The sequence below is a fragment of the Dipodomys spectabilis genome, unplaced genomic scaffold, assembly GCF_019054845.1.
Source record: "Dipodomys spectabilis isolate Male_0828 unplaced genomic scaffold, ASM1905484v1 ptg000051l, whole genome shotgun sequence".
Taxonomy (NCBI): domain Eukaryota; kingdom Metazoa; phylum Chordata; class Mammalia; order Rodentia; family Heteromyidae; genus Dipodomys; species Dipodomys spectabilis.
Window position 1 is genome coordinate 6,502,107 of NW_024870728.1, and position 27,404 is coordinate 6,529,510.

The 27,404-nt window shown below is 36.7% G+C and overlaps 1 protein-coding gene across 1 annotated transcript in view; it reads right to left on the reverse strand.

Annotated features, from left to right (window-relative positions):
- Nucleotides 1-26,070, reverse strand: part of Nyap2 (neuronal tyrosine-phosphorylated phosphoinositide-3-kinase adaptor 2) — a 236,552-nt gene extending 210,482 nt beyond the window's left edge. The window contains 1 exon segment of the mRNA XM_042679277.1: nucleotides 25,850-26,070. Coding sequence (XP_042535211.1) covers nucleotides 25,850-26,070 — 221 coding nt within the window.
- Between the last annotated feature and the right edge of the window lie 1,334 nt (nucleotides 26,071-27,404).

Sequence of the window (27,404 nt, forward strand, 5' to 3'; positions counted from 1 at the left end):
CCATGCTTTGCTTCCAAATGCTCAGATTTAAGCTAAATTCCACAAAGAAGGTTTATTCCTTCAATTTATATATAAACACTAATAGAAATTGACAGATGGAAAATTCTAAGCAGGTGTCAAGCTCCCTAAGATTCTATTATGGCTGAGGTCAGAGTGGCTGTCAGACAAAGCTGTCCTTGATGCTGGTCAGCAGCTCCCACCCCAAGCCTTACATCAGCTCTGCTTCTAGTCCTTCATGGTTTCAAGCAACACCAGTTACACCCTAGCAGACCTTGCCCATCGTCTTCCTTGACTGCTCTGACGGTAATGTAGGAACTACTTTTATACAGCATTAAAAACACTCACAAAATCCTTTCCTGATCACTAGTAGGAGAAACTCACAAGCTGTTATGATGATCCTAGGTCATGCATTTGTCTGTGGTTTGCTAATTACAATGATATATGTGATCCTCATTTATTCTCTACATGGTCAAGAGCACATCCCGGAAACCCAGCCTAATAAAATGGCTGATGCCTTAACACATCAGCTGCTGACAGTAACAATTTTTGAATCATTTATTTAAGACAATTTAAAGACACAGAAAGACCTCTATGCACTTACTTATGGAACTTTCTTATTTTACTCACACCAAGCAAGCTAAAATATTATAATAAACATTGCTGTTAATACGATAGTGTTCTAGATAATTTTAAAATATGTGAAAATTGTCTCTGAAAATATTTGACTTTTTATGTTTAATTTACCATGGATCATAGGTTTTCAGTAGATATTCATGTTCAATAGATTTGATGACAGTAAAATGTCCAAAGTTAACATAGTTTTCAGAAGAAATGACTTTTTATGAGATTAAATGATTCACTTTTATGACAATAAATGATTACTCATCATGGATGCTATTAGATATTTGTTAAAGTTTTACTTATTTATTATCTCTAAGTGGTTGTACTACAGGGTTGGCATTTAATAAAACAGTTTATGAATACATGGGTAAGTTAATCAATGTCATCTTTTTAAGATTCTCAGCCATCCCTCTCTTATCCTCTCCTTCTCTTACTCTTCTTAATTTTGTAGGATATATATTAAATTATTAACTACATTCCCCCATATTCTCCTCTTCATTAAGTTTTATTTTACAGATATATATTGCTAAAAAATATTCTTTTAGGCATAGAGATACCCTCAGCACTGGACATTTTTTCCTACACTTAACAATAGCTGTAGAAGCAACTTTAAATGCTCAATCAGTAACTATTTTCATGTCCAGCTCAACTTTCCTTTTTGCAGCTTTCCTTGAAGCTCATGTGTTGAGGAAAGGCTGTACAAGAACATGAGGAAGTCTGAAGGCAAACATGATAAAATGCCATCCTGGACTGTTCATGTTTCAACTATCACATCTGTGATAAAGGAAGGAGTCTTATAACCATTTAAGTCAAAGTTGTTTTTCCCTTTGCTGCAATTAAACTGGTATATCAAGTAATAGTTTGTAAGCTATAAGAGTTGTATTATTGTGGGAGCCAGTGGTCATGCCTGTTATCCTAGTGACTCAGGAACCAGCCTAGGTAGGAAAGTCTTGGAGACTCTTATGTCTAATAACTACTCCAGAAAAGCCAGAAGTGGCGTTGTAGCTTAAGTGGTAGAGTGCCAGCCTTGAGTACAAAGTGGCTCAGGGACAGCATTTCTCAGCTCAAGCCCCAGGACCAGCCAACACTACCCACCCCCAACAAAACCCAGAATTGTATTATATAAATTGTATATTATATTTAACATATGTAAATATAACACATAATATAATATGTTATATAAACATATCTTAATATGTTATATGTATACATACTATATGTATATAATACAATATGTACTTTTGTATTATATACTATGTAAATATCATATATTTCACATACTTTATATATGCATGATTATAACATATTACATATATATTTATTATATAGTATTATATTACACATAACACACCATACATATATATGGCATGTTTAATATAATGCATGTTACACATATGTGCATATGTGAATATGTATGCAATAACATATGTGTATGCATATTACATGCATATGTCTAATATGTATGTGTATAATATATATACACATATTCACATATGTATACAATATAAAATCATATATACTTATATGTAATATATACATATATGTATTTGTATGTATGTACACAAATGTATGTGCTTAATATACATACATTGATTTATATTTTGGTGTTTATATTACCGTTTAAACAAGTCTGAAATGTATGTATTACATAGTATAAATTCACATAAAAATCATTGAATAGTCCCAAGAGCCAAAACTTGTAAAAGGTATTATCATTATAAGTGATATAGCCACACATACACATAATACATGTTGGAGATATTATTTATTATCACACATTGTGTGTAAATCCATTGGGTTTAAAAAAATCTATTGGGTTGGCTAAGTGATAGAAACATTTTGTGGTGAATACTTAGGATGTCTGACTCCTCAAGACTTCCTTTTCTTAGTGGATGCAACATGGTTTGCCTTGAATGTGGGCTTCTTAACGCACAAATGCATTTGCAAATGAGTTCCTGGAACATACTAATGACATTTGGTTCTGGATCATTTCCAAAATGGTTGCAAGTAAACAAGCTCATTTGAGAGAGAGAGAGAGACAGAGAGAGAGAGAGAGAGAGAGCCAGAGAGAGCCAGAGACTGATAAAGAGACACAGACAGAGAGACAGAGAGAGAGACAGAGAGACAGAGACACACACAGAGAGAAGACAGAGATATGGAGTTAATATAGAGTCAGACAATTATTCAATGACTGGTAACTAAAATCATTTGCACATAAATGTGATTAGCTAGGAAAAATCACTGGAGTCTGATTGATTGACATCAAAAATTGAAAATGGGCTCCTTGAAGTTCAAAGCTTTACCAGAAATCACAAGAATCATTAATTACACCACACAGGATCATGGGAGTTGCTTGTTTGTAAAATCTTCTGCTGTTAGGTTCTTGAAGCTAAACTTGAAAAGCTGAATCCCAGCAAGGAGTGGAAAGTGGAATTTTGTTAATTAAACCAATATGTAAACAGAACAACTGAAAGAATGTTGGGGGATTCTGATTCCTTTATCTCAGCAGCATATGGAGATCATGTAAGTGTGATATGTTTAATTCAGGTGAGCTAAACCACTTTTAATCCACATTGTTTTTAAATAGCCTTTAAAAATGTGTCATCAGGTCCAAGAGATAGAAATTATTTTTTTCATCACAGAGTTACAATACATTTGTTTAACTTAATTTGTACTTTATTTACATTTGTTTTGGTTTCAAAGGATTAGTATCCTGGTTTTAGGTAACAACTTTAAGTTCACATTCCTGAGGTGTTGTTTATGAAGTAAAATCCTATACTTTGGTTTCTGTATATCTGGATAGGATAGAGATGGTGGTAGTAACTACAAGTATTTCCTATTATGTTGATGTCTGAGCTAACAGTTGCACCTCACATTGTACAGTGTGATGCTAATAAGCCATCATAACAGAAGCTTCTTAAAGAAGCAAGTAGCAAGAATGAACATTTGATTAATTGTTTTTATTCACTTATCAAATAAGCTCGATGCTGTCAAAATAATGATTAAATAAAAATATCTATGAATTTGAAGAGAAATATCTACAAATCTTGCATAGATCTCAAAGATTTATGAATTTTCTGGCTTTTTTTCCTCCATCTCTGCAAATGTTTCATGAGACTTATGTACCAAACAGTGATGATGAAACAAAAAACAAAATGTCCTGAATGTTGCAAAAACACTCAATTTCTCATTGTGGAGAATCTAATAAAAAGAATAATTTGGAGAAAAATATAACATGGTAAGTAGCTTTCATCTATTGCAATCTCTCTCTAAATAAAGAATAAAAATCAGAAAGAGGGAGAGAGGAGAGGGAATGAAAGAGCCTCCCCCCACCAAATAAAGAACAGATCAGAAAAAAAAATCACAGGAGTCATACTAACCCAGCATATCAGTTTACACTGACACATTTTCCTGGCAAAGACTACTGATTACAGACAGGATCATGTGACCAGGTATATGAGTGAGTGAGTGAGAGTGTGTGTGTGTGTGTGTGTGTGTGTGTGTTCTTAAGAGCCCATGGGTCTCTCTGGCTCCAGACTACCTTGTGTGCCATGTGATGCTGAGGTTGCCATGGCAAATAGATAGTGTGTAACTGATTCCTTTTTTTCTGATATACTCCTCTGTCATTAATGCACCTGAATTCAAAATAATACTGAAAGGATTCCACTGCATTAGCAAGCTTTATGAGACTTTGCTTAACATTCAGCACTTATGCATGGAATCATTGTAGCAAAATTCTGTAAACAAATACATTATATCTATATATTAGTTTACCATAAACAATCACTGGATTGTAAACAGACATATATAAACCAAAGACTCATTCTTTCCTCTTGTTGGATTAAATCTTACGGCAATATCATTTTTTAGGACTCTGAGTATTAGAAGATAGGTTTTTAATTATTCCTCAAAAGAGGAATAAATTTCCCAGAGATTCAAGACATTCTAGGACTGAGTTTTGTTCTTTTTTTTTTTTTGAAAATCTGAACACAACATTATACACTTGACCTAAAACCTTCCCTATAGGCAAGATCTTTTTTTATATGTTTTTATTTTACAGAGTGGTTACAGTTACATGAGTAAGGTAAGTGAGTACATTTCCTATAGAACATTGTTACCTCTTCCTTTGTTTTCCCCCTACCATCTCTTCTCTCTCCACTTCCCCAACTCTTCCCTCTCACATCCCAAGTTGTAAAGTTCATTTTCAAAATAGTGTCTTGCATTTCATTGTTTCAATGGGTCAACCTGTATCCTTATTTCAGCATTTTGTAATTTCCCTTCCCCTCCCCAAATTAAAAAAAATGTATATACAAGATGCAGGGCACCAGAATTAAATACAGTGACAACAGGGGCTATACCATGGGGGAAGAACATACAAATGAAACAAAAAATATCACACAGTACATTTTAAATACGTTAAAAACAATAACAAGCCAGAAAGAAAAAAACAGTTGTGTCCCTATCTTGGGGTTCATTTCACTTAACATCATCTTATATGGTCAAATGTACATAGCTTTTGACCTTTCCTGTTTGTTTTAGACATATACTAGTTATTGCAAATAAGGGAAACCATAGGACCTATGTTTCTTTGTAAGTAGAAGTAAGCGTGGCTTACTTCACTTTGGTTTGGCTCTCTGGATGCACTGGCTAGCCACAGTGTCACAAAATTAAAGAGAAGTATTCTATTTAGATAATAAACCTAGAATCTCACTGAAGTTTCATTTGTGATCTGCTTTAATCTGGCTTTGACTAAAGTAGAAGCAACTGAATATGTAGGTTGTTGCATATACCAAAATGTTTCCCCTGAAATAATTCATTCTTCCACACTATTTTTTATCTCTGTTCTTTCTCAAAACTATTCTTTGGACTCAGATATACTGGAGCAATACCCCAAACCCTGCCACTCACTAACCCTGTGATTTGGCAAATTTCTTGTACTCACTAAGTCTTAGCTCAACATAAAGCAAAGGATATCTACCTCAAGAAAATATTGTCTGGATTATGTAACTATAATCTGTGACATATTTCATGCTATGGATTATAATAAGCACCAAATCAAAGTCAGATGCCCTGTTGGTTCTATCTTTTCTTCTTTATGCAACATCTTAGAAGCTAGCTATACTATAACCTCAAAAAGTAAGCCAGGCCCAAAGAAACATAGGTCCCATGGTTTCCCTTAGTTGCAATAGCTAGTATATGTCTAAAACAAACAGAAAAGGTCAAAAGCTATATACATATGACCATATAAGATAATGGTAAGCAAAATGAACCCCAAGATAGAAACAACTGTTTTTTTCTTGCTGTTGTTTTTAATGTATTTATGATGTACCAAATATTTTTTGTTTCTTTTGTATGTTTTTCTCCCATGATATAACTGTATTTGATTCCAGTGCCCTGCATCTTGTAAACACGTTTTTCAAATTCGGGGAGGGGAAGGGAAACAACAAAATGCTGAAATAAGGATACAGGTTGACCCATTGTAACAATGAGATGTATAAGACACTATGTTGAAAACAAACTTTACTTCCCATCTCCCCTCCACCCCCAAAGGAGGAGGCAACAATGTTCAATAAGAAATGTACTCATTACCTTGCCCATGTAATTGTAACCCCTCTGTACGGTGTTTTCACAATAATAAAAAAGAAAACAAACTTTATAACTTGGCGGGGGGGAGTGGTAAGGGGGCAAGGGAAGGGGAGATAGGGAGGTGGGGAGGGAAGGGATGGTAGGGGAAAAACAGAGGAGGTAACTATGTTTGATAGGAAATACATTCATTATCTTACTCATGTAACTGTAGCCTCTCTATACAGTATTTTTACAATAAAAAATATATACGAAAAAGAAAGGCTTTCATGTGTTCTTGACTTATTATTGTGCATCTGTACCAGCCATCCAACAAGAGACTGCAGCATCTAGTATAATTCGACAGCCCAATTTCCTAGTGCATTCTCAAATATCACATATGTGAAAAGCAAAACATGTGAAACCCTTCTGAAGCATTCACCTGAGTAGTGATAATTAGGTCACTAAAACGAATGATGTGACTACCAGGTGTCAGAAAACTGTCACTCATAGGCTGGCCTGGCCACCTGTTTTTAAAGTAATGTCTTATTGGAATAGATCCACATATTCATTCATTTAGGTGTTCTTGGGGGTGATTTCATACTACAAAAGCAGATTTTTTTTCAGCACTGAATTTGAACTCAGTGCTTCATGCTTGCTAAATAAGCACTCTACCCTCTGAGACATGACTCCAATCCCTTTATACTCTGGTAATTTCTTTTGAAGATAGGGTCTCCCTTTTATCCAGCCTAGCCTAGATTCACCTATTTACTCTTCCCACCATAGCTGTGAGGACAAGCACAATGCAACAATACTAAGCATTTTCTGTTGAGATGACTATCTCATGAGTATATTTTATTCATAATTATGTCAACCTTCCAAATAGCTAGGATTATAGGCTTGAGCCACCCTTGAAACAATGTGTTCTATTTCTTTTTTTTATTTTTTTTTTGTTGTGAACATACTGTACAGAGGGGTTACAATTACATGGACAAGATAATGAGTACATTTCTTATCAAGCATTGCAGCCTCCTCCTTTGTTTCCCTTCACATCCCTCTCTATTTCTTTTTTTTTTTTTTTAATTTTTTTTTTTTTTTGGGTCTGGTCGTGGGGCCTGAACTCTGGGCCTGGGCGATGTCCCTCAGCTCTTCAGCTCAAGGCTAGCGCTCTACCACTTGAGCCATAGCGCCACTTCCGGCTTTTTTCTTTTTGCTTATGTGGTGCTGGGGAATCAAACCCAGGGCCTCAGGCATGCAAGGCAAGCGCTCTACCACTGAGCCACCTTCCCAGCCCCCCTCTCTATTTCTTAATAGCATTTCTTTCTCAAAACTATCCCTCGACCTAGCCATGGTGGTTCATGCTTATAATCTCAGCTACAGAGGAAGCTGAAATCAAGGATCATGGTGTGAAGTGTGGCTCAAGTGTTAGAGCATTAGCTTTGAGCACAAAGAGGCTCAGGGACAATGCCCAGGCCCTGAATTCAAGCCCCAGGACTGGAAACAAACAAACAACAAAATACCTATTCTTTGGAGTCAGGTACACCTGAACTCTACACTAGATGTGGGCTCCAAAACAGAATATAAGTAGCTATAACAGAAACCTTATGGAATACAAATCCTAAAGCAATCACTTTGTCTTAAATTGTGTGTTACCTGAGTAAGAAAATGCAGCAAGAAGATTCTTTTTTTTTTTCAGTTTGGAGGTTTTTTTAATTAATAAGCTTTTTTGTTGTGAAAATACCATACAGAGGGGTTACAATTACATGAGCATTGTTGCCTCCTCCTTTGTTTCTCCTTACCATCTCTGCCCTTCCATCTCCACCCCGCCCCTCATCCCCCACCACCAAAGTTGTAAAGTTCGTTTCTTGACATAACGTCTTGTATATCTCATTGTTGCAATGGGTCCACCTGTATCCCTATTTAAACAATTTGTTTTTTCCCTTCCTCTCCACAAATTATACCAACATCAAATACAGTGAAAACAGGGGTTATACTATGGGGGAGGGACATACAAAGCAACAAAGAAATCATCTTATAAATATGTTAGAAAGAATAGCAAGAAAGAAAAACAATTTGAGTCCTTATCTTGGGTTCATTTCGCCTAACATCAACTTATCTGACTATTTCTGCTTGTCTCAGACATATACTAGTTATTGCAAATAAGGGAAACCATGGGACCTGTTTCTTAAGTGAAGTACGCCAGGCCCAAAGAACATTCTTAAAAGAGAAGGGCAGCTGAATACATTCACAACCCAAGTATTAAAATCTTTCTAGGGTTCATCTTGATGATCAAGACAAACGACAATCTAACATTGAAAAATGAGGAAGAGTCCAAAATGACTGGACCAAAAATGGAGATTTTAAAATCGTGTACGTCTCTCCTTCATTTCCAGAGGAAGAAGAAAGGTTTTCTTGCTAGGTTATCCACGCAGAGCTTTGGAACTTCAGACACTGAAGAAGAAAGAAAATCAACATCCCTTGCATCTACAGCAGACACACTAAGTCCAAAAAAGTAACTTTGATTTACAGAATCAAAGCCTAGCTAGAGAGAGGGGAGTGAAGGTAGCTTGTGGAGAGAGTGTCCTGAAGTGTGGATTATCAACACTTTGTCAGTGGTTGAGTTATTGTGCTGGGTCTTCAGAGCGAAATGCTCCTAAGGACAATTCCTCAACAGATGCCAGCAAACATCTGACTCACTTCACAAATATTTTAGGTCATTGACTTTGATTTGTTTGAATGGGATTCTATGCCAGGCTGTGGTCCAGTTTTAATTAGGACCAGAAATAATGACAAGAGGCACATTATAATAAAGAATTGAGTTATGCAGAGAGTACTATGGAACAAAGAAAAGACAAATCGTGGTGGATATGAAAAGCAGAGATGGTTTCAGAGAGATTATGCTTTGGCTGAATCTTATAGCAACCAGTAAAACCTGTCCAAGACATGGGTGGTGAGTGGTCACAAGTCAGAAATGATCTACGACCCTATGGGGGTAACTCTATATCCCCTTTGAATGGATTGCTGACATCTCATCTAGCAACACGGACACTCTACTCACTTTGCACCAATATCTTTTTTTATAGATGAAGAGACATGAGATACCCCCTGAAGAAATTAATGCAATTAAAAGAACTTGATGGAATACCATTATTTGTATCTTATTATCACTTGCACAAGTTGACCTTGTGGTCAACAATTTCCTAAGTGTTGTCAACTGAATGGTGATTATCTTGGTAACATTGAACATTCAGGCCAATCTAGCCATTTGGGAACTGCTATCATCCATTTTGTTGTTGGTGGTGGTAGTCATGGGTCTTGAACTCTGGGTCTAGGCACTATCCCTGAGCTCTTCAGCTCAAGGCTCGCTCTCTACTACTTGAGCCACAGTGCCACCAGGGCCCAGCTGTTATTAACCATTTTGAAGTTGGCATAGAAAGAATCTTAGAAAGGAAAGTTTTTCTGTTCAATGACTTTTATAAAACTTTTACACTTTTTTCTTTTACTCACAAGATTTCAGATATGATTGTCTGACTTATTTCTGTCTCCTACAAAAATTTTTAAAGGCTAATTTAAGTCAGTAATACCAGGGAACCAATCTTACCTTTTAAATTTTATCAGTGATCTTTTACATGACCTAAGGGAATCACTTTTCCTAACTGGATAACATTTCATATTAATCCAAATCTGAGAAAATGTATGAAACAGGGAGTAGGTTTCAGTTCATGGCAGCTCTTTCCATTTCACTTTTTTTTCCTGCTTTTTGGAGGAACTAGGGATTGAAAGCAGGAACTTATGCTTGTAAGGCAAACACTCTACCATTTCAGCCACAGTTCAGTCATTTTACTTTTAGGTTGTTTATTGGATAGGATCTTGTACTATTGCTTGGAATGGCCTTGGACCATGATGCTCTTACCTCTGCCTCTTGAGTAGTCTCGTTACAGTCCTCTTGATACTTTATACCTCAGTCTAAGCTATCGTCTCTCTTTTTATATGCATCTGTCAATAAGTACATGCACACACACACACACACACACACACACGCACACACACACACACACACACCCCACATACTTTTTTTCTTTCTCCTAATCTGTTCAACAAATGGAAATTAGGCCAATAGTACAATTTCATTGTTCAAAACAAATAGTTTGCCTTTGAAATTATCTTCACTAAGATGCCTGCTGGTTGTATAAAATCTAAATCTCGAGCAAAACATCCATTTCTGTTGATTATGCTCTACAGAACAGCTACTTTCCATCCTATCACCGAGCATTAATATCTTAAGGAGAGGATGCACAAGCCCTAGGGATGTCCATTTTCATTCTGAAACTTGTGAAGAGAAAGACCTCTTCAGATTTGCCATTCCAAGGCTGTGCCAAGAATTTAATTGTAGCATGAAATTAACCAGTTATAAAATACTGTCCCTGTGCCCTTGCCTTCCAAAGCAATATGCACTAAATAATTTGCTTAATGGCTTCTAACATGAGACCTCAATTTAATAACCAAAGTGCCCTTACTTGTTGGATGAATTCCTGGTGAGAAATGCTCTGTGTGTAATCCATCAAAACATTAATAGATTACACACACACACACACACACACATAAAAACAAAAGCTCCGCTATGCCAAGATGAAAAATTTCAAGCAAACTTGTCTAGTAGATGACTGTATCTTTGTGTGAATGCACCTATTTCCTTCTTCATAGCTGTGTTAAGTGTGTCACTGTGATGAAGTTAAGGGAGCGCACAGGACTGTGCTCCATGAGATGGCCAGACACCCTGCTATGTACCTGTCTTCCTTTATAGACATTGTCTTTTAAAACATCAATTTCTGCATTATCTTCAGTCTTAATTGCCAGCATATTTTAATATTTTAGACATGGTGGTGATGCTCATGCCTATGACCAGGTTGCAGTCACAGCAAAACGTGTGGAAGCTTTTGGAGCACAGGTGAGCTGCACCAAGGAGACAAGCAACAAGTCCATGCTCTGGAGATTCACGCCTCCAGAACTGATGTCCCAGCAGGCCTCATTCATGAGGTCCTTGGGCACCTCCAGCCTCTTCCTCAGGATGGAGCCCTGGGCCAAGCACGCCTTGAACAGAGTGGTGCATTCTCAACAACAACTACACTGATGAGGAGTGAGGCCTAGCTGGTTTAGGTGTCCCAGGTATATGAACTAAGGCAGCAAATGCAAGAATCTGAATGTCTGGGAGACAGCCTAGCCTGGGAAGGTGGCTTAGTGGTACAGTGCTTGCCTAGCATCCATGAAGCCCTGGGTTTGATTCCTCAGTACCACATCAACAGAAAAAACCAGAGTGGGCTGTGGCTCAAGTGGTAGAGTGCTGGCCTTGAGCAAAGAGAAGCTCAGGGGCAGTGCCCAGGCCCTGAGTTCAAGCTCCAGGACTGTTAAAAATAAAATAAAATATCAGTGTTAATGGTTCTCAGTGCCAAACATTTGGCTTGTAGAAAAGCTACATCACATTGTGATTAATGGGTGACTTTTTTGGAAAACTTTTACTATAAGGGAAATAGAGTCAAAAGGTTTTGTGTTATTTTTTACTTTGTAAAATGTCAAGGGTTTCTTCTCATATTTACTCCTTAGAAGCGTTTTGCAAACATGCACATTCAAAGACTAAAGAAGTGGATACAGTGTGGTTTTATGGTAAGCTGACTAAAATAGTCTAAGCCTTCCTCCTTATGTATCTTAATCTGAATTTTCAGTTTAATTTATTTCCACTCAATGTTTTGGTTTTGTGAGGCCTGAGGCACTCAGGATGGCAGAAAGGTTAATACAAAAGAGAAAATTATAATTTGAAGCATTTCTAAACCCTTAATTTGACCACTTTGTTTTTTACTTTTATACTTTAAAAAACTGAGAAGAAGTGATTAAATTGTTCATCTATGTATAGTATTTATAGTGAAGATGATTAAATATAAAGATTTGATAAAATAATAGAACATAACTTGCACTCCGTATTTCAAAAGCAAATGTTCGAAAATTGTCTATTAATTTTTAAGCTGCAAAAAGTGGAAGGCTTTTTTTTGATGCATTTAAGCGATGTCTCATGCTATTCGTGTGGTAATTGACTGCCTAAATATGACAATTAGGGTTTGAATAATATAAATCAAGACTGTAGAATATTTTAAAAGGTTTGTAAATTAGGTATTTGATTAACTTGAATTACTTATACAGGAGAAGAAATATAATTTGATACAAAACTTTAATTATAATTAGTTCATTGCCCTGTTAACATTTTAAATGTTAAATTTGCTTGGTTCAGTTTTTCTTTTTCACTCCATCTTAATGAACATGAAAGTGATGAAGGGTAATACTCTCTTCTTTCCAAAGTTCAGTTATGTATACATATAACTTAAATAAAGTTTGTACTTGATCTTAAATGCAAGATATCATGTTTCATCAAGTTACCAAGAACTAGGTTATGCCCATGATGAATAGATCATCTCCTCATCTTCTCCTTGGAGAGCTTTGTACAAAAAGGGTGTGGCTCAAGTGGCAGAGCACTCACTTAGCATGTGTGACGATTATAACGATAATGCCTTCAGAATTCATGTAGCAGAATGATGAATGTTTTATTCACCAAATTGCTCAAGGAGTTACAACTTGTAAATGTGTCCATTCCATATTATTCCTCATCTATTAAAATTCAATACAGTCTTGTCAGAAACTCACAGGAGAAGCTGGTTGTCCATAGGGATAGCCCTGTTCTGTCAGGTTCACTGTCACCTGTTCAGTGAATCAGAGTTTGATCTGTGTGACTGAGGTAACAAAGCATGCATCCATTATTGAAAGTCATGATTAAAAATAAATACATTCATGCACTTGCTTGGGAGAGCATCAAGAGGCAATAGGAAGGACTCATTCATTCCTCCTCATGCTCAATGAGACCATTTTAATTTTTTTCCTCCAGGTTATCTCTCCTACAATAGTTCATATATGCCATCCAGCCTGAAGTGAACTTTTCATTCAACTCCGGGGTGACAGAGGTCATGCTGTCTTCATGTTAACTAAACCACAGTCTGTTTCAAATCCATATTGCCAATTGTGCTGAATTAAAGATAGAGGTTCTTTGTTAAAGGCAACGCACACAGGGGACTATGTTGATACCTTTAAGCTGACTTTTCTGTAGGATTCTAAGTCGCATTGAAATGGAAAGACTTGGAGTGATAGGCTCCCTGCATTAATGACAAATCCACAAGCGGCATTCCTTCTTAAAACCCAATATCAAACTAATCTTTCATTCTTCTACTTTAATGCAATAATATAACTGCCCAGGCTTAGTGTTTCCACCTCATTTCAAAATGCTCTGTTACATGTACACGATCTCCTTGGAGACTTCTAATCTTATAAGAAGTGACCACATACGCACCCTTTGACTACGGGTTCAAAAGCAGGTCCTTTTATTTTCAGGTCATATGTGAAACTGATGGAAATCTTTAGAAAAATCATGAGGTGTCAATCTCAACCAGAGCCTCACAAAGGCATATTATCTCAAGTCTTTACAAAGAGTCTGTTTATCATAAGGAACGCTTCTGTCAGCTTGTCATTGGGAATGATATCATCATGGTACCTATCATTAAGTAGAATTGTTTGTGGTTATAAAACAGAGTAAGACACTGTAATTAAAATATTCATGGAAGTATCTGGTTGTTGTGCTTACCCTTCCCTTGTATTGTCCTTTTGTTAGTCTCTGGCTTTTCCAAGTAATGGATATTATCTCTGCCCTGCAACAATGCACTACAGCTGAGCATTCCTGCGCTCTACCAACTACGCTTCTCCGATTTTATTTTTAGCTGACACACTTGGCCATGATGTTTAGTTGGATTATTCTCTGCCAGTTTATTTTTGGTAGACTGGATCACAGCACCTTGTCTGTTGCTTCTCTCTCTAGTTATCTACCCTGCTATTTTATTATTTTGCTGTTGTCGGAGATGTTCATTCAGACAGACATAATCACTCTTCTCCTATACCTGTGTAGTCCATTCTAAATTTGTGGAAAAACTTTACGTGAGTCAGGGGAAATGTAGCATAGCAAGTATTGCTTGTATTTTTATCTGAGTGGCAGCCGACTAACACTTAGAGGACAATTTATCTACCTGAATTGGAATAGACATCACTAATATACATGGCAGATTGATTGATTGCTCAGCTTTAGTGGACCTATTCTTTATTAATGAGATTCAGTATGATTTGCTAACAAGGTTTTACTGGCCAGTCATTCCCCACTTCCCCATCACTTTATCCCATTTAATCTCTTAGATTTTGTACCATGTTTTGAACATGTGTGTGTCTTTTCTGTTTTGACTTTAAATGAATGTGGGCTAACTGAAATAAATCAACACAATATTAAAACATAAACAGAATTGAAATGGACAACAAAATATGCAAAGCCAGAAAATAAAATCCTTGAAAATGATTACCAAGTAAAAATTACACAGGAAGGAAAAAAGTAATCCAACAATAAAAAATGACATTTGAAAGAACTAGTTCTGGAAAGAATGTGTTTGTACTAACAAGTTATAAAGCATCATGTGAGGTTTCTTCCAGACTTAAATATGCTATTTTCGCTAATTTGATTGGAGTTGCATGGAGTTCAATCAGGGCACAACCAAATTTATGAGAAAAGTCATAAACTATATGTCTCTTAGTCTTTTGTTTCATTGCTCATTGGTCCATTGATGAAACATAATTCATTGATTACGGTCTTCTTCTCAATTAGTTGAAAGGAAATATACAGAAGAGTTATTTAAGGTACTAGCTTCATCCTGAACAAGTATCCCCTACTATAAAATGTCAGATTGAGTGTGAGAGAGAATCAAAAGGAAATACTTTCCCTTCTCCATGTACTCACTATCGGTACTTCCCTACCATTTGTCTTTTTAATTTCTCTAGTATTGTTCATTTATTGTAAATCACAAAACATTATTCTTCTTCTACAGAAAGCACTAGCTGCTGAAAAAACCAACAACAATGTTCTCCTAATGATGACCTCAAAAACAATTTGATTGGCAAGTGATATCCAACCCCATTTTGTCACTCATTTAAACACAGGGTTACAGTTTTGTATTATAAACAGACAGACAAACATGTTTTTAATCATATGTGAAATGACAACAAGCATCCCCATAAGTTAAGCTTTCCTCCAGGAAAATTGCTAAGAGCTCAAGTTTCCCCATGGAAGCCTGGCTCCCTTTGTAAAAGAGCTGGACATGCTTGAGTTATAATTACTGCATCGTGGTGATTGAGACAGGAAGAGGTCTTTCCCAGGCAAAGGGCAGCTGGAGTCCATCCGCCCAGCCTCCCCAGAGTCCCCCAAAGCCATACAAAGGAATTTACAGCATGATGCTAAACATGAATCGTTCTCTAGCACAGAAATCAAACTACAAAGAATCCAAAAAATGTTGGATTTTTAACTCATGTAGACAGAAGATAGAGTCATTTTATCTCCATGTTTCATTATTTTTAATTCTCTTTGGCCAAAAAAAGTGACAGTAATTTAATGGGTAAGTTTCATAGAAAGAAAATTTTAAAATTAGATGTGTCAGAATGGAACACTTTCAAGGTATTTCCTTTTAAATATCTACAAGTCTGTTAGTCAATTATACTATAAATGTCACCTGCTCTAACAGTTTATTAAACTGTTCCTTTGGCAAAACCATGCTCATGATACTGAATGAGGTAACTGCAATTTGGTTTGACAAGTGTTTGAAAACCTACTCTTCAGAAGAGAAAGTAACTTTGCACTTAGAAGCCAGTTTAATGGTTAAAAGCCCAAACTACCAATAATTATATTTTTATTACCTTTTCTATTGTCAAGGTTATGTCCAGCGGGGTTACAGTTCCATAAGTAAGGTAGTAAGTACATTTCCTGTCAAACTTGTTTCACATTCCCTCATTTTCTCCTACTCTTTTGGAATCTATTTATATTCAAAATTTTATCGTATAGTTTTAATTATTTCAACACAAAGAATGAAATACGTGTTTGAGAAAATGAAATACAGTGATGAAATACCCTCAGATGGAGGCTAGGTATGTGTGTCATTTGCAGATACTCACAGCAATCTCTCTCTCTCTCTCTCTCTCTCTCTCTCTCTCTCTCTCTCTCTCTCCCTCTCTCTTTCTCTCTCTCCCTCCTCTCTGTGAATGTGTAAGTATATGTATGTGTGTGTATGTGTGTGTGTGTGTGTGTGTGTCTTTAGCATGTGTGCCTGTGCATTTGTGTTTGATGGTTCTGCGGGCCTGTTGCTCTTGCTCAGCCTTTTTGCTCATGGCTGGCATTCTACCACTGGAGTTACTTCTCCAGCTGGACCCTTTGCTGCTTAATTAGAGATAGGTTCTCACAGGTTTGTCTGCCTGGGCTAGTTTTGAAATTTGATCCTCAGTTCTTAAACTTTCTGAGTAGCTAGTAAAACAGTCATGAGCTACCAGTGCTGAGCTCCTTTTCTTTTCTTATACAGGTTTCTACCCTAGCTAAATTAGAACCTTTTGAACATGGAACCATCGGTCATTATGGTACCATGTCTCATAATGAAGAGAAACATTGCAACAGTGGCAGTATAGGCAGAAATAGTAGCAATGCTAATAGTATTATCACTTAACCAACTCAAACCCATATGTCGTCAATGCTATTGGCCAATGTGTCACATGTGTGGTGTTATTCTTTCTTTTAACAATTGAACAAATGAATATTAAGCTTGTACAAAACTGAACAAAATGAATTTAAGAGTTAAGGAAGTTTCACTAACACTAGCAAAAGAAGCAAACAATTCCAGCTTGTATTCAGTAATAAGATTTCTCTACTGCCAGTCTCTGTTCTTCACCACTCACAGCCATAGAAGCACTCCAAAGTTCTTACAATGCAATAGCAATCTACTGGTTTATCAAAATAGCTTAAAATAGGAAAAGCATCCTATATGTATTAATTCACTAATTAGGTATGTCCCCATCATTTCCAATATTTACCATAAGTAAATATTGCCAGTAATTGAATCTACTGTGATCAGAGATTTTCACCAGTGCACATGTCAAGCATGTGTAGATCCACATCTCTCTTTTATTTTGCTTCTTAAGTTTCAGGTCTGGGACTGTTAGTTCTGAGCTACACTGGAAGTCCCCTAGTGTGTAGATCATAAAGGTATTAGAATCAAGATCTCTCACAGATCTGCTAGCTGCACAAAGGTTTTATCCTCCAGGCAATTGTTCATTGGCTCTGATGAATATACGTGCTTCCCCTCCATTTGCTATTCAGAAGTTTCAATGATCCAAACAGAGGAAGTTCTAGACATCTGCTGAACACATTGGGTTATTCATTTACAAGTTGTTAAGAGGGTAGATCGTGCGTTTATTGTTTTTAAGAGAGCGAAAGCTCTCCTCAAATGTGTATACGTGTCTGCATGTAATATCGTTTTATGAGAGTATTTGAAATTTCTCCATAGTTTTTCAATTTCATGCTTAAAAATCGTTCCAAATGAACCACAAAACTCTAACAAATATTGTGAAATCTTCATACCTCTAATAGACACCTCAGACTTCATGTTTCTCCCAAACTAATTATGCTGCTTTCCTCATATCAGTTAATAGAAATACTGCTCTTAAACATTTCTCTCACAGTCCATATTCAATCTATTACCAAATTCTGTCAATTTTACCGTTAAAATGACCTCTAATTCTACAAGATCCCACACCTGTCGCCTTGTTATTGGGATCCAAGACACAGTCTTCCCTCACCTTCGATGTTTCTACAGCCTCTGGATTCATGTGAGTATTTATGCACTTTTTATCTCACAGAACAACCAGAAAGATCACTCTTCAAATTATAGAAATTAGATTATGCTATTCTTCTCCTCATACACTTCAATGGCCTCTTAACTCATCCCAATTTCACCTTTAAAATCGAGGCCCTGTGGGTAACTTCCCTGGCCCTACAGGATTGGCCACCATTTCCTCTAATGTGTCATCTTATCTACACCTCACACTCCTGCTCTGTTCTAGTCACACAGTGGGTCTTGATGTTCTTCCCATGTGCCATTCACAGCTCTCTTGTTAGTTTTCCTATTTCCTGGAAGTCTGTTATCTCAGAATACAGGACTGCCTCCCTAATTTGTGTCAGGTTGTAACTCCAGTGTGACATTATTCCTGAGATCCCTTTAACAATTGACTTTTTTTTTTTAATTTTAAAGGTGATATACAGAAGCATTACACAAATCAGGTAATGGGTACATTTCCTTTTGAGCAGTGTCATCCCCTCCTATATTCGCTCTGTTTTTCATCTCCCTACATCCCTCCCCTCCCCTGTGGTATAGTTCGTTTCCAACATAGTATCCAGTGGCTTTTGCTGCTGAATTGCTTCACCCTTTGTCCCACTGTTTCTGTGTTTCCTTTTCCCCTCCTCAAATCAGACAAACTTATATGCAAAACACAGGGTACAGAAATAAAAAACAGTGGCAGAGGGAATAAACCAAAGGGAAAAAAAGACTGAAGAAAAGAAAAATACCCACAAACAGTGCAATAAAAAAAAAAAACCTCTTACTTCCATTTCTTGGAGTTCGTTTGGATAAGCCTCATTTTATATGATTATGGACACGTAGCTACCGAGCCCTTGCAATCCTCACCTAAGAAAACCCTCCTTTGTTCTTAATAAGCTGCATGCTTTCCCTCAGTTGTCATAATTAGAATGTGCCTATAAGCCTGCAAAGTAAACTCAATGAATAGTAAAAGACAAATAACTACACCTGGACCTGACTAATTAAGCAATGGACTTTGAATCGCACCATCTTCATGTCCCTAGCATTCATTGTCCCTAGTCAATTTTCTTCATATAACTTTGTACATTTTAACTTAGTCTGTACTCACATCTTTAAGTCTGTCTTCCCATACCTCTGTTCCCATACCTCTGTTTTACTATTTACTATTTTACTGTTTTGTCACTGCTTTATTCTAGGCACCTGGAAAAATGCCTGTCATAATATAGACTCAATATGTGCTTAAGGAGAAACTTCATATAGGAATAAAATAGCAATGCCCAACACATAAACCTCAGCCTAACAGAAAATTAAATCTCCTTAGTAATGCTCTCCATTCAGTGCAGAACCACTTCATTTCTTATTCCAACATCAGAAATATGCTGAGTGGTGTACTTAGCCCTAAATCAGAGACTAAGTGCAATTTACTAATTAAAATAATGGATTTTAAATGCTGGTGTTTCATTTAAAAAAAAAGTTGGACATCCAACTGAAAGTGATTTTCTTTCAAGACAAAGAAAATGAAGTATCCTTTTATTAATTTTTCTGCATCCTGGTGAGTGAGCAACACTCATATGTGCTATTTATCATGTAAGAGTACTCTGTGTGTATTTCCTCACATGAGCTTTGTTGAGAGTAACTTTTAACTAGAGTCATGTGTTTCAAGAAGGGACTCATTTCAGGGAGGGGGTACTGATTTGCCTTCTATCAATTTGTGATTAAAATTAATTTGAAAATAACTCATACATTTATAATGAAAATGTTTTATTTAAGCAACCTCAGAGTTAGAAACCTTGGAGCAATTTTATTAGCATACTCAAGTTCTACTCCAGTGGTTTCATTTGGACATGATCTCTCTGATATCTATATCCATATCTATCTATATATCATCATATATTCTTTGCTCTATAACAATTAGAAAAAGGCATATTTAGATATTCATTAACAACATTAAGTCTCAGCACAGATATTCATTAACAACATTAAGTCTCAGCACTAGTATGTTTTGTTTTGTTTTCAAAATTTCAGAATGGCCACCTTAGTTACAAGACTGAGAAAACCCACCAGCAATCTAAGCAGCATGAAACAATATCCTTAGACAAAACATCATACCTCAAATATCCATAAACATCTCTTCAGATCTGACACTCTTTTGAAAGTAAACAATACCTTCACTTTTCCACTGGAGTTCTTGAGAGTTATTCAGTTGTCTCGGGGCTGGGTCTTAGGAAGATCCATTCCTTGCTGTGATTTCTCCTGCACTGGAGAACTCGGATCGCATGCTGACTGACTGCCCATATGCCACTCTGTCCTGAAAAATCCCTTTCTCCTGCTAACATCTGTCTGTTTATTTCAGATATAGGTCAGCCATTGAGCTTCTTAACCCATAAAGCCAGTGCTAGATCCAGTATATAATTACAGCAAAATAACTAAAATATATAAGTCACTCTGAGAAAGCTACATGAGGAGATTCTTGGGGATGCTTAACTTTAACGTGGCCCTTGGAAGGACCCTTATTGTAGTCTCTAATCTGGGTTAGCGGGTGACAGAGAAGCCCTCGGTCATGGCTGATACAAATATGAATGTAATGCAAATTGTAAACTGATGCTTTCTGAAGTTCATACTAATCATCTTAGGACAGCAGGTGACTCCTGAAAACAATGAACCAGAAGAACCAATGCCATTTGACTCACAAAGAATTGCCCTTAGATATACACTGAACAACATTAACTTTCTACACAAGCATCAAAAGAATAGATAGAGCACCTTTACTAATTTAATTGACTTAGAGCCAAGCTGTAAAAGGAGTTGAGGGATGACCAAGGCAAGTTTCTGAATTTTTCTCTCCTAGTCTTACACTTCTATAAATTAAAAAAAAAAAAAAACCACTACCCATGAGTTTGATATTCTAACCAAAATTACTGCCATGTCTGAATATCTTGTTTAGCTTAAAAAAAATCAATCTGAATGGCCAGTTTTAATATAGAAACAAGGAAAGCAGCTTGTCTTCCTCTGGAAAGTGATTGGAATTAATCACAAACACAAGAGGAAGCCAAAATTCGTGAGGGTTATTAAGATACTGTTTAATCTCTCCCCTTATCAACACATTAACCTTGTTTTCTCTGCCTGAGCACTAACTCCTACAGCAAAACTAGGTCAGAAACTCACAGCAGATCAGATCAGCAGATTCCCAGCCGTCAGACTCCCACACACGGCTGCTTTGAGATCGCTTCTACAGGCTATGGCTGAGGGCCTTTGTCCTGTGCTTCTCCATAGCACAGGCGCTATGGCTAACAAAGGAGATTTCTATGCTACCTGCAGATCATTTGTCTATACTCCCAGGCTATCTGTCAACTGTTCATTTTTCTGAACCTTTGTTCATTTACCTGTCTTGCTTCACTTGTATGATGATGCTTCAGCACACTTTGATATACAAATAGGGTTGTTCCTTTTTGTTCATTCCTCCAGTGAAAACAAATCCAGTGAGATGAGTTGCTTGTGACCAAAGTAGTTATTCACACTGTGTTGGGTTAGTGTATCATTTACTAAAATGCACATCATCCTAGCTACTCAAGAGGCTGAGATCTGAGGATCACCGTTCAAAGCCAGCCCAGGCAGGAAAGTCTGTGAAACTCTTATCTCCATTTAAGCACCAGAAAACTCTGGGAGTGGAGCTATGGCTCTAGAGGTAGAGAACTAGTCTTGAGCAAAGAAGCTAAGAAAGTGCTCAGGTCCTGAGTTCAAGTTCCAGGACTGCCACTAAAAAAATAGTAATAATAAATGAAATCATATCAATACATGTTCTTAGTATGATAAAGTCTTCTGTCACAAACTGTGTGTATGATACTAGATGTCATAGTTACACAAAGAGAATTCATACAGCTGTTAATATTCTCTATTAATAACTCCCTGTGTAATTATGTATTTTTGGTAATCATTCAGAATATTAACCAACTCATACCTTGCTAGCATAAGCATTTGTTTGGGGGGACAACAAAATGGTAGAAAAAAAAGCAATTTGCATTTATATTTTTATTTCCCTTCCATAAACTTTGGTGTGTTTTTTTTTTTTTGGTTCTATTTGGATTATGGAAATTCTGAAACCCTGAAGTATAAATAGCTTTCAAGTGCACATACTAATATGCAATTGCAAGTTTTTTTTTTACAGAGCTGTAAGTAATCTAATTCCATTTCTGACTGTCATTTTAAAAGAGGAAATATAACCTCATATAGATCCCTTGAGGGCATCCACAGGGAATAGAGACATTGCTAATCAGCCTAAGTAGTCCTTTGTGTCAGAACCACTTTGCTAAAATTCAGAGTTGTCTTCCAGACTCACAATGTTTAGGGAAATTTCACTAACATTGCATCTGTTTCATTAGGATTAAGAAAAGCCCCATCCTATAGTAGAAATTATGCTCAGAAAAACATGAACTGGGAATAAATTTTCTTGATGCTTTTTAATTTAGAAAATATATCTTACATTGTTTTGTAAAATGTTATGACTCTTAGCAAAATAAGAAAGAGACATTTGCTTAAAGGGAATCCTGGAGCCCAATTGTAACCTGATAGGGATTGGAATATAGGATAGTATTCTTTGAATTTATTTTATTATTATTTTTTGCTTATGTGGTACTAAGGGATTGAACTCAAGGCTTCATGCATGCTAGGCAAATACTCTATACCACTAAGCCACACTCCCAGCCCTTAGGGAAATACTTTGATTGCTCCTGTTTTCTGAGTCTCCATACTTGATGGCCTAACAAAGGGATTGCCTATAAATAGTGAATCTCTAAGGAAAGTTAAAGATCAGAGGTACCAGCAGTTTCTGCCTTACAGAATGTATTACTGGTGATCCCTTACTGCCTTCTTATTGGAGGATCAGTGGTTTAATACACTGACTCTCTACCTTTTCCCTTTTTCGTATGACATATTAGGATTTTGCAACCTATCCAGGCCGAATTCACTTGTCAGAAGCTATAGGTTTTGCATGCTTGTTTTCCCATAGCCATTTTAATAAAAGAAAAGAAAATCTCATTTAACGACACCTGCACAAAACCATTAGAATTTAAAATAGCAGAGGAGAGGAGCCACTGGAAGAATTCTTTCCTTCTTCATTACTTTTTCTTATTTAGATTTTTTTTTCCTCTCTTTTCCTCTCACCGAATGTTCTGGAAGCAGTTAAGGAAAACACTAACAGCATCCCTTTTCATTTATTTAGTATGTTTCCACCCCACAAACCTTTAAAGGAAAATCCCAGGTGAGAAATGGATGTGAACGAACATGAGAGTGAACAGTGACAGGAGGCCTCAAGTTGCTTTAAAAATAAGGAATTGGGCTCAGAAAGCCTAAGTGCCGTGAATGACTGAGAAAGTCAGGAGACTATTCCTTTGCTAAGAGCTCAGTGTTTTAAGCTTTCCAGGCTTTAGCACAAAAGGCATTTCAGCAGCACATATGTGATCCAGAAGGTCAATCATATGAAATCCTATTTCCATTTTTTAAGCAATCTTTGGCAGCCTGCACATTTCTGAAATTGCAACTGGCATATTTCATAGAGAATTACCATCAATGCCTTTCCAAGGTCAAACACACTTTATGTTAAGAGCTTCAATATTTATATCCTATATATTAAATCACAGTATATAGTTAAACAGGCAATCATCACACACATTTAGTAATTTTAATTAGCCTGTGTTCATTAATGCCCTTGTGAATTTTTTCTACTAGACATACATTGCATGATAAAAAAAAAATATTGGAATGTGGGTTAAAGTTAGATGTGGCTATTCTCTGTCACCATCCCGGGACCCCCTCCCCACCAAACACACGCAGGATTCGAATTTTGTTATGGGTTTTCTTAAAATACTAAAGAAACATATTTCTTATCAGGAAAGTTAAAGCAATTCCCTCCAAAATTGTGCTCTGAGGAGAGAGTGTAAGCCTATTAATATCTATAAATTGTCAGAACCCCTGTGCACTGGACATCATATGAAAAAAATAAAACTGTATTTGGCTGGATGTTAGCGGCTTATGCTTATAATCCTAGCTACTCAGGAGGATGAAATCTGAGGATCACAGTGTGAAGTCAACTTGACAAAGAAAAAAAAGTCAGTGAGACTCTTACCTCCAATTAACCAGCAAAAAGCTGAAATAAAGATGTGGCTTACATGGTAGAACATCAGCCTTGAGTGAGAAAGCCAAGTAAGCACTCAGGGCACTGAGTTAAAGTCCCAGTACCAGCACATGAATGTGCATTTAACCCCTGCCTCCAATAATAACTCCGCATTTGGACATTTGGTGCCAAGACAGGATCTCTTGAGATGGTACCCACTGGTCATCTGCCACAGTGCATCGAGGGAGTGCTTTCATTTCCTCTGGTCTAGTGATCACTTGTTTGGTTTTACACTTTTCTATTTCCCCCCTCCTCCCTTGACAATATCTAGAGACATCTCTACTGTCATATTTTCAGAAAAGAACGTATTAGGGAAGTTGCAACAATATTGGAAGCTCCATTGCTATTCTAGGTATCTACACGCTGGGAATTAACTGTCTAGAAAATGGTGGGGGAGGGGAGGGAAAGAGAGGAACTGTTGAAAGTACCAGCACAAGAGACAAGGATACAATGTTGTTTAAGGTGTGATTGACCTTTTCTCCATGTTCAGTAGATCCCACAAATGATTGTCACCAATATATACACTTGGTAATTTTCATTGTTATCATCTGAATGACTACCTGGCATTACTGAATTTAAAAAACACAGACTCAGAGTTCAAGTGCTCACCACAAGCTGAAGTCAATCAGAAGAATTCCACAGAAAATTATTAATATATAATAGAAAGGAATCTTACAACATTATAGTAACATATATAAGTGTGAAAATATTTACCAACTATACATTTCTATTTTAATAGTCCCAAAGAAAAGCATGCACTCTCAAATCAGTGTTCTCAACTATTGTTTTCTGGTTTTGTTTATCTTTCTCACACACAAAATTACTTTCCTTTGAATTGTTGCATAGGGTGACATTACTTGGTTTCTTAATAAGCCTGAATAGTTCATAAGAATACTTTCTGTTCCTTAATATCACAACATTTACAGATAATAAGCAACAGTACAAAACAGATGAAAAATCTATAATGAGCTGTCAAAATGTCCAGTTATCCAGCAAATTGATATGAAACCATTTCCCATGTTTTTAGACCGTTAAAAATAGATTACAATGTAAAAGCAGGACTTCATCCAACCCAACATGTTTCCACCTGTATCACTAGAAAACACGTGTGTGTGTGCGCACACACACACACACTGAAAACACTGCAACGCTTCTTTTGAAAAACCATGTGACGTTTACCCTTTTTAGGTGTTCATGCTCCAATAAATTTAACCTCCATTTGGAGGGCTGCAATCTAGAGCTGATTAGCTTGCAGCTGGTTTAGGTTTTGCATCATAAAAGTAATTTCCTTTGAACAAACCTGGAGCATTTGGTGCCAAACAAAAGACTTAATAACCATACAACTCTGCACCGAGAGCAAACACCACAATTCCACCTGCCTATAGCCTCACATGCCTGTGATTATTGATGAATCTAGGTCAGATCCTAGGAAGATGATGAACTTTATTTAAGGTAAGAACTAGAAGCCACAGCCATTGGTGAGTCATCAGACTTTGCCTATTGAAGTCTATATATTCCTCTGTGCTTTAACCAAGACTTTGTTGAGCATGAGCCTTTATTTGCAGGAAATTAAATCCTGTCCCCAGCCCATTGGTAATCCCATACCCTTCTCCTTATCAAGTCTAAAGGAATCCGACAAGACCCTGGTTGGCCAGGTGATCACATCACGGCCTCAGTCCCATTCATGGATTTCTGAAAGTACAAAAGGCTCAGTGTTTTAATTTATTATACTCACCGCTTTATTGCTTCCTCTTGTCTTCGGCGCTTTTCGTTCTTCTCCTTCAGATAGGCCATGTTTGTTTCATTTCGCAAGCGATCATTCTCACGAGCAATGTCAGATGCATTCTGAATCACCAGGCCATCATAGGCCTTCATCCCCATGTCTTCAACGTACTGGAGAAAGCCCTCCAACGGGTCTTGCTCAGGGTTGGCATTCATCATCTTGGAGGGTATCATGTAGAGGGTCGCGTCCTGCAGAGCGAAAACACATTGTATACCTTTACCTAAGGTGAAGGATCACAGCAAGGTGACAGCTGTTATCTTTAATACTGTGTCGGTTGAAATCTCCAGAGAGTTAGTAGTGTGGTTAGGATGTATTTGGTCCTGCTGAGTTACGATATTTGTGTTCTAGTAAGCAATAGAAAGAAAGCCATTTACTGAAGATCATTATGGAAAATAATAATCAAAGGGGATTGTGTTTTATTCAAGATTTTATTAGAAATGAGTTTTTCCTGGGTGGCTGCTGAACTGTGCATGACTGGGCTAAGATTTATACATTTTAATTTAGATTCTCCAATTGGGGAAAAGTCTCATTAGATATTACAGGCCCCCACAGTACTTAAGGAAATATTAAACGGGTATTACCTGAACATCAAACTCCCTCAAAACAGCAAAAATATTAGAAAGACAAAAGACAAAAGTCCTGTTGTGAAAAATAATATGAAAGTACAATAGAAGTGCATGTGGAAAACTATCAGGCTTAAATAATTAATCATGAGTTTGTTTCACAAAAATGTGCTCTTTTATCCAGATTGAGCAGATCCAAGTCTCATCTATTTTTCATTGTCATGAAGATTCTTCTGTACATCTAAAAATGAGTGATGAAATTATTTTTAAACTCATTTGTATTGTCTGTATTCTCCTTAAAAATTTAAATGAAAATTTATTCATCTGAAGTACTCATAAAAATATAACACCAATTGAGGAGAGACACTTCTAATAAAATTTGCATAAAACGGAATCTTTGCAAACCCCATTATTTTCGATAATGGTACTCTGTAATGGCTTCATACTATACCTTGCAGTAACACAAATATTATAAATTATCAGGACAACATAAATCCTGAGCAGATTGGTAGTTCCAGCAGTGAGAAATTGTTATTTCATTGCAACATGGGAGATTTAAAAATTCAAGCCAGAGAAGTAATTATTGAGAAATAAAAACCAAGTTAAAACAAGATGAAACAAAATTTATACACATGAGAGTATATCTTACTCTCAACTGTAAATTAGAGTCAGTACCTACTCCTCCATCCTACTGATGGGACAATTGAAAAAGGGTGCCAATCTACAGGAGTTTGAATACAGTTCAAAACTTGAATACCCATAGAGGTAACTAATATCCAATAGAAATGAGATAAGAAGATGGGCAAGAGTAGTAATGGTGAGTGGATGCAAGTGGTTGGATGGGTGAATGGATGGATGGTTGGATGAATACATGGATGGATGAGTGGATGGATGGATGAATGGATGGATGAATGAATGGATGGACAAATAGGCCATGAAACTCA